The following is a 12,013-nucleotide window of genomic DNA, read 5'->3' on the forward strand; positions in this document are numbered from 1 at the left end:
TATGGCTGGAGGCCGTAACTCCTATTACTTCTACAGTATGACTGTCACAGACCGGCGGTGGGGGAGTATCTCATGACTGGCGGAGTCCTTGAATGGCTGTAGTTATTTTTGAAGTTAATGACTTTGTGTATAATATATGTAAGGAATGACCGGATCAGCCACCCTGCCCTATGTTGTTGTGTTTTTGGTTTTCTCCACATCAATGCTTTTGAAGTTTTGTCCGATGCGTCATTATTATTTCACCGTTCAAGTCCTCAACACAACTGATATGGGCCCATTCCACGGATCTACAGATGTGTCCTTTTATACTGTGGTGCCAGTCACGACAACTAGCCCCTCTTGTCATGCCAGGTCCCATTTGCATATATATAATAACTGGAAGCGACAAAACGACTTTGCTATATTGCATTGATCAATCTGATGTGCGTCTGTGTGCGACTGAGTCTGAATCTGGATATGAAGTGCTACAATGGAGCGGCTGAGGATTTTTCTGACACCAAGTTCCGTTGTGCTTCATTTGCAGTGTTGTATGCGTTTAAAACCAATCCCTGCGCAGTTACAGTCTCTGCCCGGCGTCTCTGGTGCACCGTGACGTTGTTTCGCTGCGGTGCAATAAAGACACAAAATTGGAAGAAAAAGATGGCACACCGCACTTCTCGGAGTGGCCCATGATCACCGAGCGGAATAGTGGTCTGCGTTTGCACACCTTCGCCTTTATTCTCTTCATAAAATCACCTAATAATACAGAAATAGCTGCATGGCAATACTGTAAGCTTGCGAGCAGGGCCTTCCTACCTCTATGACTGTTATTACCCAGTTGTATCATCGTTGCTTTCGATTGTAAAGCGCAACGGAATTTGCTGCACTATTTAAGAAACGTAATAAATAAATAATTAATACCGGTCATTAAGCAGCCAGGAAATAAGACTACTATTCCTTCCATCCTGCTTTTCCTCTCTCCAATTATTATCGTTATTCTCCTTTCCCCTAGGGCTGTCCATTCTGCGGGATCTGAGCATTCTTCGGCTGTCAGTAACAATGTTTACCTTGGCCGGGGTTTGGCTTTTCTTCGGGTGATAAATGTTTCAGTCTCGGCCAACTCGGCCTCATCTATCGGGGATTTAAATCATCTTTATCCAAAATGTTTCCCCTGCTCAAACCGCCTGATGACGCCATGGCATTCCCAGTTTATGTCACAGGTTATAGTTCTCTGCGGCTGATACGTTTTCCCCTTTGTTTTTTTCGGCTGGGAAAAGTGCCCCATTCTTCTCGGGAAACTATTTGTACTGGAATATATTGTCGGTGAAGCCCCATAGATAGAATTACAGGAACAACACCTGGTGGTGTGAAGTGTATTAACACTTAGTTAAATAGTGATATCAATTCCAGTGACTAGCGAGATTGTATTTCATGGAGAGAGCATAAATATTTGTGCAATTCGCCTGGAAAGGAGTCTGTTAGGATTCATTCCTTTTCCCATGTGATACGCAGCTGCAAGGTTCCGCTATTTCCGCTGTGATCTGACCACCCCGTGACTTTATGTATCTTTTATCCAATGCTACAGTCTGCACTGAAACGTTGCTATAACTTGCTGGTATGCTGTGTATTAAATGTCATTAATACACAGCATTAATGCATTACTGTCTTGATGCTGTGCTCTGTCTTGCCATGGTGTATGACCTGTGACATGAAACTGTCTTCCACGCCTTTGTAGCAGAGTTTGGCTGTTCCTCACCCAGTTTTAAGCCTCCTGCAAAGCTGTTTCTGTTTCAGTTAATGAATGTGTTTTAACCTACATATGAAAATGATGATCATTATCACCTGTTTGGTATGATTGGTAATTATACACCTGATTATGGAGGTCATTCCGAGTTGATCGCACGTAGCAACTTTTTGCTGCTCGTACGACCAAATAGACGCCGCCTATGGGGGAGTGTATTTTAGCATAGCAGGGCTGCGATCGCTTGTGCAGCCCTGCTATGCTAAAAATGTTTCACTCAAAACAATAGTAGACCAGCAGCTACTTACCCTGTGAGACGGATCCAGCGATGAAGGTCCCGGTCCTGACGTCAGACATCCGCCCTCCGTTCGCCTGGACACGCCTGTGTTCTTCTTACCACTCCCCAAAAACGGCTGGAAACGGTGAGTATCCACCCCCGGAATGCCTCCCGCCTGTCCATCTTCTTGCGATCGCCGCTGCGATCACATTTGTCGCTGACGGCGTCGTTGCCCAGCGATGATTGTCGCCAGGCAATGACGCGCGTGCGCAATGCGCCCGCCGTGCATGCGCATTTCCGACCCGTTCGCACCACAGCGAAGAACCGCTGCGTGCGAACAGGTCGGAATGACCCCCTATAATCCTACAAATTCCGTGACTTTGTGCAAGTGTACCTAGAAGAATTAATGCAGTTTTGAAGGCAAAGGATGTTCATACCAAATATTGATTTTATTTAGATTTATTTCCTGTTCATTCACTTAATTGCTAAAAAATAAACTATTAGCACTTATTATATTGTTATATTTTTGTGTTAGTTATTTTTGTAAATGCTCCACACTCTTCTTAGAAGCATTGTGTTACTTTAGCTACAGTCTATACAGTATGCTATAGGGTCACTCCGTCGGGTCTGGGACTCAGGGTCGACAACAAAAAGGTCGACACACCTTAGGTCGACGCCAATTGGTCGACACACCTTAGGTCGACATGGACAAAAGGTCGACAGGAACAAGGTCGACATGGAAAAAGGTCGACATGAGTTTTTAATGTTATTTTGGTGTCGTTTTCTTCGTAGAGTGACCGGGAACCATGCTTCGGGCATGGTGCCTTCGCTTCGCTCGGCACAGATTACCGTTCCAATCGTAGTCCACGTGGATAGTTAAGTATGAAAAGGTTTGAAAAAAGAAAATAAAACATAAAAAACTCATGTCGACATTTTTCCATGTCGACCTTGTTCCTGTCGACCTTTTGTCCATGTCGACCCAAGGTGTGTCGACCAATTGGCGTCTACCTAAGGTGTGTCAACCTTTTTGTTGTCGACCTGGAGTCCGGATACCCACTCCGTCTAGTGCGATGTAGTTCAGTCTGTACATTGAGAGCTCTCACTCATCTTTGTGACCCATCCTGAATGTTAGACTATTTAACGTATAATCAGACGGACACTGTTTGGGTTTTGCGATCAGTCCCGGGAACACGAGAATTCACCGCCCAGCTGTATAATAGTGACCGGACCTCCCATCTTATTCTTCTGATGAATGTAACGTTATGCGCACGGTTAGGATTCAGAGATGAGGTTTGTGCAGAGGAATGTAATCTGCAAAGCCAACGAGATTCAGATGTTGCACATGCACCAAAGAGACTGCAGCTCAGTCCTTATAGCAAGAGACCTCACACCCAGCTCAGCTGTCTCTTTAACTTCTTGCAGGTTCCACGGTCTGGCATCCCAACTGTAAGCAGTCCACCAAGGCTGAAGAGAAGCTGCGGGTAAGTGGCCCCCTGTCCGTTATCTTATGGGAAGCCGCAGATACAGATAGTGATGGCGAGCTATGATTTTATTTGCTGCCTTAAACTCCCCTTTACCCTGCAGGCAGGGGCACTACGGAAACAGGTTTGGGTCCGGTGCACAGCCTGTGGTGGACGCGCTTGGCTGGCCGGCCGGCTCGCTGCTCATCTTGAACGTCTGTCCTGCCGTTATCACAGGCAGTGCACCAAACCCAAACCTGGCGCTCCAGCCAATCAGCTCCCAACTGTCATTTTTCAAACACATGACATGAGCTGATTGGCTGGAGCACCATTTATCATAGTTGTTGATAAATAGGCCCCTTATCTAGATAACCTAGTTCTCCTAATGATGGATTTTACACCATTGTGCATATTCTTCTGGGGACGTCCTCACCCATTATAAAGGGTCTCTAGTAGCTGTCTGCAGTCTCTTAGTTATGTTATCATCTTCAGATCACCAATGTCATTTGCTTTGACACCTCACAACCTGTGTCGTTTTTGTCTACCCAAAAGTTCAGCTTTGCACCCCTCACTCTCCAGAGGGGTGTCCTGGAATGTTTTGAGCAATGTGTTTTCTAAGCTGCCAATACTTTGACTGCTGTGTAACCTCACACACAACAATGCACAAGACTGAGGCTCGCCGGGGATTCTGGGAAATCAGTCATGACCCTGAGATCCGCCCATCCAGGACAGGGGGGGTGATGCTAGGACTCTTGCTGTGGACCGCGGCGAGGCGAACATACAGCTCCCACAGAACTTGGCTGCCGGACAGAGCGGAGAAATGTCCCCTGTTGGAGATTATATAATAATTTATTGTTGTAATACTCTGGCCATGGATGTAACTAGGGGTAAAGGGAAATGTCAGGCATAGTGAGGGCCGCAGAGCTCACAGTCACGGAGAGTTCATGGTCTTCTGATTTGGAGTGCAGTGTCTCTCGCTCACCGATTCTCCTTTACCCTTCTTATACTGTATCAGGCTGTAATGTTTCCCAGATGCAGGGGTGAGCGCAAGTCGGCCATAATTGCTCAGGCTTGGCGTGCACGGAACTAAGGGCCTGATTCAGAGACATACGTAAACCCGATTTTCTTTCACAGTTGAGTGATTATTATCATTCTGTACATGTGTCTAAGTCGCATGTGCCGCTATGGTCTTCCGATGGCCGCAGAGAGGATTTATTTGCAAAGTGAATGTTTAGTATGCTTTCTCAGTGATGTCACTGGCTCCTAGTGACTGGATAGGCTGCTTTCTCAGTGATGTCACTGGCTCCTAGTGACTGGATAGGCTGCATTCTCAGTGATGTCACTGGCTCCTAGTAAATGGATAGGCTGCACTCTCAGTGATGTCACGGCTCCTAGTGAATGGATAGGCTGCACTCTCAGTGATGTCACTGGTTCCTAGTGACTGGATAGGCTGCACGCTCAGTGAGGTCACTGGTTCCTAGTGAATGGATAGGCTGCACTCTCAGTGATGTCATTGGTTCCTAGTGACTGGATAGGCTGCACTCTCAGTGATGTCACTGGTTCCTAGTGACTGGATAGGTTGCACTCTCAGTGATGTCACTGGCTCCTAGTGAATGGATAGACTGCACTCTCAGTGATGTCACTGGTTCCTAGTGAATGGATAGGCTGCATGCTCAGTGAGGTCACTGGTTCCTAGTGAATGGATAGGCTGCACTCTCAGTGATGTCACTGGTTCCTAGTGAATGGATAGGCTGCACTCTCAGTGATGTCACTGGCTCCTAGTGACTGGATAGGCTGCATTCTCAGTGATGTCACTGGTTCCTAGTGACTGGATAGGCTGCACTCTCTGTGATGTCACTGGCTCCTAGTGACTGCATATTCTTATTATATATAGGCAATGTGTAAAGAGACTATACAGTGTGCATGTCTGAGGGGTTATTGTCTGGTAGAGAGAAGACTACATTATTTACACATCATTTCCCATGAGTTGTGCTGTGATCCCATGTACAGTATACAGCTCAGGAATGTTCTCTCTCCTGTCATTGTTCTCCGCATGCAGTATCTGTCCTGCAGGGCCGGGCGTGTGTGGTAACTGCATGTTAGTCTCACCCAGTGGGCGGATTTAGCATCATACACAGACACAGGGCCTCTGGGCACCAGCAGCTCTTTGCCTGCACAAGTGTGTCTGTTTGCTTTCATTAGCCGAAAAATAATAATTACCATAACAAGGGAAATGTTTTGGTGCCGGCAGAAGAGGTCCTGGTGCGGGGGCTGAGCCTGACGCACCTGAATTCCTAGGGGTTCCAAAGGCTGTGCCTCCTATGGGTTCCATCTGGGCCATATAGATTTGCATATACTCCTTCTCAGGGATGTTAGCCAATCAGAGGTGCCATATGGATTGATAGGGGATTGGCATCTTTGTAGGTAATACAAATCCTGGAAACAATATTGCGCAGTGGGCGTAGGAGAAAAGGTGGCGCATGCACAGACGTAGACGATGGAGAGTAGGGTAAGAACATCGCATCACCATAGTCATTTCCGATCGATCCTGTCAATACACCATGGCCAGTCTGACCAATGTCTTCTAGTAGCATTCTTGTAAAAGATAAAGGGGGACATTTACTAAGCAGTGATAAGAGCGGAGAAGTGAGCCAGTGGAGAAGTTGCCCATGGCAACCAATCAGCACTGAAGTAACATCTATATTTTGCATACTATGAAATGATACAGAGATGCTGATTGGTTGATGGGGAAATTTCTCCACTGGCTCACTTCTCCGCTCTTATCACTACTTAGTAAATGTCCCCCAAAACCACCTACTATATTATTGCTACTTTAAAACATCAGTCAGACCCTTCCCTAAAACGGCCAGTGACCACCCCCAAACGCCCACTTCCTGTCACTCAACCTGCGTCCACCTAGCAATAAAAAAAAAAATGCAAGATTTTCTCGCAGTTTGGCCCCACGCCTGTGCATTACGATCCGTATGCATGCGCAGTCGTTCGATAATCAGCCGCTGTGCGATTTTTGCATAACAGCGATCGGATCTGAATTAGGCCCTACGGCCCTTATTCCGCGTTGATTGCTAAATTGCAGAAACGCAAGTCGGACGATTATCGTCAGACTGTGCATGCGCTGCCAGTGCATTTTGCGTGTACAACGGCCGCGTCGCGATTGCCGTGCGTTTGCAGGCTCAGTGAGATGTGATCGCCATTTGATTGACAGGAAGTGACCGTTTGTGGGAGGTAACATGGCGTTCGTGGAGAGTGGGTGGGAAAACCAGGCGTGTCATGGCCGTTCGTTTTCGGGGTGTATATCTGACATCATCTGCGATCGCTTGCGATTAAACACATGGCGCTTGTGCGACTGCATCCGCATTATTCTTTGGCAGGCACGGGTCAGCCGCAACTGTCGACGGTGCTCGGTTTCTGTGTGTGGATCGCAATTCTGCAAATGCTTACGCAGAGTTGCGATTGCATCGGCGCGGCGTCTTTTACCATTTCAGCGTGAATCTTCATTAATCCGCACCTAAGGCCCCTTTTTCGGCAACAAAAAAAAAAACGTGACTCTTGCAGGGTTTTGGTGCAATTGCAGCAATGAAGTATGAGGACTCATCTGTAGATAATCCCACATCTGACTCAGACACAATGAAGAATGTTTTATATACAAGTGCGGAATCCCAGACTGGAATAACACGATTTCTACCCATTTAGCAAACGGCTAATTGTCAAGTCATTATATTTCCATGAGAGACACCAGCCGTGACCGCACACCTGTGATTACACGTCACCCAGGGAGCGTATGACGGGGTGTGTGTCTACCTGACAGCCGCGACCCCACTCCTACAGGAAATCTCCCAGTCAGTGTCGGACTGGAGCATGAAGGGCCCACCGGGGGTATGCAGTGGTAGGGGCCCATGAATAGAGGTGTGGCCAGCCTCCAAAGGGGGTGTGGCCAGCCACCACAGAGGTTTGGCTAACCATTATAGAGTACCTGGTCTGGACTCCTTGATAATTTATATAGTAATTAATGCTAGTGCATGCATGATAATGTGCCAGATTAATGACAGCAATGTACTGTAGAGAACACATCATAATCCTGTGCAGTATAAGGTAACATGTATAATATATAACTCAAGTGCACAGTCTGGAACCTGATCACTAGAGGAGGATGTTGGCCTCCAGGCAGTGGGGCCCACCGGTGGTTTCCCCTGTACCCCTGTGGGCCAGTCCGAGCCTGCTCCCGGTCCAGTTGCTGTCGCCCTACAATTTAGTGCTCATTTTAGGATTAGGGCTTAAATAGTGAAAAAAACACTATGTTGACATGCACAACGTCAACCTATTTGGACTGTGTCGACATGATGACCATGCTGACGTCTATGGTGGTCATTCCGAGTTGACCTCAGCCAGCAACTTATTGCTGCTGCTGCGATCAATAGTCCACACCTATGGGGGAGTGTATTGTAGCATAGCAGGGCACACTCCCGGAAAACGCTGTTACCTCCCAGAAACGCCCCTTTCCTGTCAATCATTCTCCGTGCAGCCCTACTAAGCTAAAACAATTTCAAGCAAAACAAGACCAGCCCTGGACATACTTACCCTGTGCGACGATTTCAGCGATGATGGGCCCGGCTTTGACGTCAGACATCCGCCCTTTGTTCTGCTGGACACGCCTGCGTTTTCTTCTCCAGTCCCCGAAAACGGCCTCCAACGCTCCAGATCCGCCCAGGTACGCCTTCTTACTGTCAATCTTCTTGCGGTTGGCTCTGCGACCACTTACTTCGTAGGACGCGACGTAACCCGGTGACCCCTGTCGCCGGGCAACGTCGCGCACGTGCAGTGCGGCCGTCGCGCATGTGCAGTGCAGCCGCCGCACATATGCATTCCGGACCTGTTCGCATCGCAGAGACAAACCGCTGCATGTGAACGGGTCGGAATGACCCCCTATGTCAACATAATGTTCATGTCAGTAGTCTGGTGTCCACATAACATACCGCGCCCACCAGTGTCCTGCTGTTACTCCCCTCATCAGGTGCAGAACGGATTTGTCTTACTAGGAAGTGTCAGAGAAATTGAATTATGTGGCATGGTGCATGTAAGGTGGAAAAGCTTTAATTGGAGTGACCGCTCAAACTGGGGGCGCAATTGCTCCATCTTTATGGTTTTACCCTGATTGTCTCTCATGGAAATATAATGACTTGACAATTAGCCGTTTGCTAAATGGGTAGAAAACGTGTTATTCCAGTCTGGGATTCCGCACTTGTATATAAAACATTCTTCATTGTGTCTGAGTCAGATGTGGGATTATCTACTGATGAGTCCTCATACTTCATTGCTACAATTGCACCAAAACCCTGCAAGCGTCAAGGTTTTTTTTGTTTGCCGAAAAAGGGGCCTTAGGTGCGGATTAATGAAGAGTCACGCTGAAATGGTAAAAGTGCTGGGGCCTTGTACCCGGTCTGCCATCCTGCCCGCTGCACCACTTCTCCCTTCCACGGCTGCCAGAGTCCTCTGTTGCTGCTGCAGTCCCACTCTCCATGGATTGGGTGTGAAACTCAGAATCGAGTTTAAAGGAATGGGTGTATAATAATTGGAGGACTGATCAACCAATCTGAATCCACCTTAAATGACAGTATTTCAGCCTGTCCTGGCACATGGTATGCCACCAGGATCTTTGGCTCACAACATGTGCTCCAACATTCCATGGTTTCCAGATTCCTCTTTTCCATATCTCGTATCCTGATTGTCTCCTGCGTCCCTGGCCCAGATGTGTCTTATCTCTGGTTTCTCCAACATTTGGTTCGGACCCGGCTTATCCTGATGTTCCTTTCCATCAGTCCTCCTGCTTTACTCGCACTACAGTTGTGTACTGACCCGGCTTGTTCACCGTGCCTCTGTCTCACTTGTACGTTACACCTGTAGGCATTGCAGAACGTCCCGTGGCAAAGCTCAAATCGCCTTGGGAGAGTCCCCGGTGTAGATTGGGGTGTACTTACACCCCACGCCTCTGCTGCTGCCCAAATCTAGATTGGCGGATTTATATCAGCCCTTGGCACCCAATATATTTTCTCTAACGTCCTAGTGGATGCTGGGGACTCCGTAAGGACCATGGGGAATAGACGGGCTCCGCAGGAGACTGGGCACTCTAAAGAAAGATTCAGTACTATCTGGTGTGCACTGGCTCCTCCCTCTATGCCCCTCCTCCAGACCTCAGTTAGAATCTGTGCCCGGCCAGAGCTGGGTGCTCCTAGTGGGCTCTCCTGAGCTTGCTAGAAAAGAAAGTATTTTGTCAGGTTTTTTATTTTCAGTGAGCTTCTGCTGGCAACAGACTCTCTGCTGCGTGGGACTGAGGGGAGAGAAGCAAACCTACTCACTGCAGCTAAGTTGCGCTACTTAGGCTACTGGACACCATTAGCTCCAGAGGGATCGAACACAGGTACCTAACCTTGATCGTCCGTTCCCGGAGCCGCGCCGCCGTCCCCCTCGCAGAGCCAGAAGTACAGAAGCAGCAGTAGCAAGAAGACATCGAAATCGGCGGCAGAAGACTCCTGTCTTCACTTAAGGTAGCGCACAGCACTGCAGCTGTGCGCCATTGCTCCCGCAGCACACTCCGGTCACTGTAGGGTGCAGGGCGCAGGGGGGGGCGCCCTGGGCAGCAATTAAGATACCTGATGGCAAAAGTATACATATATACAGTCAGGCACTGTATATATGTGGGAGCCCCCGCCATTTTTACACATGAGAAGCGGGACAGAAGCCCGCCGCTGAGGGGGCCTTCTTCCTCAGCACACCAGCGCCATTTTCTCTTCACAGCTCCGCTGGAAGGACGCTCCCCAAGCTCTCCCCTGCAGTATACAGGTGCAATAGAGGGTAAAAAAGAGAGGGGGGCACATAAATTTAGGCGCAGATATATATATATATATATATATATATATAAAAACAGCAGCTACTGGGTAAACACTAAGGTACAGTGTAATCCCTGGGTTATATAGCGCTGGGGTGTGTGCTGGCATACTCTCTCTCTGTCTCCCCAAAAGCCTTTGTGGGGTCCTGTCCTCAGTCAGAGCGTTCCCTGTATGTGTGCGGTGTGTCGGTACGCCTGTGTCGACATGTTTGATGAGGAAGGATACGTGGAGGCAGAACAAGTGCAAATAGATGTGGTGTCGCCCCCGACGGGGCCGACACCTGATTGGATGGATATGTGGAAGGTGTAAAATGATAATGTAAGCTCCTTACATAACAGATTGGATAAAGCTGTAGCCTTGGGACAGTCGGGGTCTCAACCCATGCCTGCTCCCACAGCGCAGAGGACGTCAGGGTCTCAAAAGCGCCCAATATCCCAGTTAGTTGACACAGACGTCGACACGGAATCTGATTCCAGTGTCGATGACGATGATGCAAAGTTGCAGCCTAAAATGACTAAAGCCATCCGCTACATGATTGTGGCAATGAAGGATGTGTTACACATTTCTGAGGAAAATCCTGTCCCTGACAAGAGGATTTATATGTATGGGGAGAAAAAGCAAGAAGTGGCTTTTCCCCCATCACATGAATTGAATGAATTATGTGAAAAAGCGTGGGATTCCCCTGATAGGAAGGTAGTAATTTCCAAGAGATTGCTGATGGCGTATCCTTTCCCGCCAACGGACAGGTTACGCTGGGAATCCTCCCCCAGGGTAGACAAGGCGTTGACACGCTTATCTAAGAAGGTGGCCCTGCCGTCTCAGGATACGGCCGCCCTAAAGGATCCTGCGGATAGAAAGCAGGAAGCTATCCTGAAGTCTGTTTACACACATTCTGGTACGCTGCTGAGGCCAGCAATTGCTTCGGCCTGGATGTGTAGTGCGGTAGCAGCATGGACGGATACTCTGTCTGAGGAGTTAGATACCCTGGACAGGGACTCTGTTCTAATGACCCTGGCACATATCAAGGACGCGGTCCTATATATGCGGGATGCCCAGAGGGACATTTGCCTGCTGGGCTCTAGAGTAAATGCAATGTCCATTTCTGCCAGAAGGGTCTTATGGACTCGGCAATGGACAGGGGATACCGACTCTAAAAAACACATGGAGGTTTTACCTTATAAGGGTGAGGAATTGTTTGGGGACGGTCTCTCAGACCTAGTTTCCACAGCTACGGCTGGGAAGTCAAATTTCTTGCCTTATGTCCCGCCACAGCCTAAGAAAGCACCGTATTACCAAATGCAGTCCTTTCGTTCGCAAAAGAGCAAGAAAGTCAGAGGTGCATCCTTTCTTGCCAGAGGAAGGGGTAGAGGAAAGAGGCTGCACCACGCAGCTAGTTCCCAGGAACAAAAGTCCTCCCCGGCTTCCACTAAATCCACCGCATGACGCTGGGGCTCCACAGGCGGAGCCAGGAGCCGTGGGGGCGCGTCTCCGACATTTCAGCCACCAGTGGGTTCGCTCACGGGTGGATCCTTGGGCTATACAAGTTGTGTCTCAGGGATACAAACTGGAATTCGAGGTGACGCCCCTTCACCGTTACCTAAAATCGGCCTTGCCAGTTTCCCCCATGGAAAGGGAGGTAGTGCTGGCAGCAATT

The 12,013-nt window shown here is 48.6% G+C and overlaps 1 protein-coding gene across 6 annotated transcripts in view; it reads left to right on the plus strand.

The window, feature by feature from the left end:
* ABLIM1 (actin binding LIM protein 1) overlaps positions 1-12,013 on the plus strand; it is a 235,503-nt gene that overhangs the window by 118,733 nt on the left and 104,757 nt on the right. For all 6 annotated transcript variants that reach the window (XM_063962540.1, XM_063962538.1, XM_063962543.1 and 3 more), the window contains exon 7: positions 3,420-3,478. In XM_063962540.1, the coding sequence (XP_063818610.1) occupies positions 3,420-3,478 (59 nt within the window). The remainder of the gene's footprint in view (positions 1-3,419; positions 3,479-12,013) is intronic.

Source organism: Pseudophryne corroboree, chromosome 3, assembly GCF_028390025.1.
Source record: "Pseudophryne corroboree isolate aPseCor3 chromosome 3, aPseCor3.hap2, whole genome shotgun sequence".
Lineage (NCBI taxonomy): Eukaryota > Metazoa > Chordata > Amphibia > Anura > Myobatrachidae > Pseudophryne > Pseudophryne corroboree.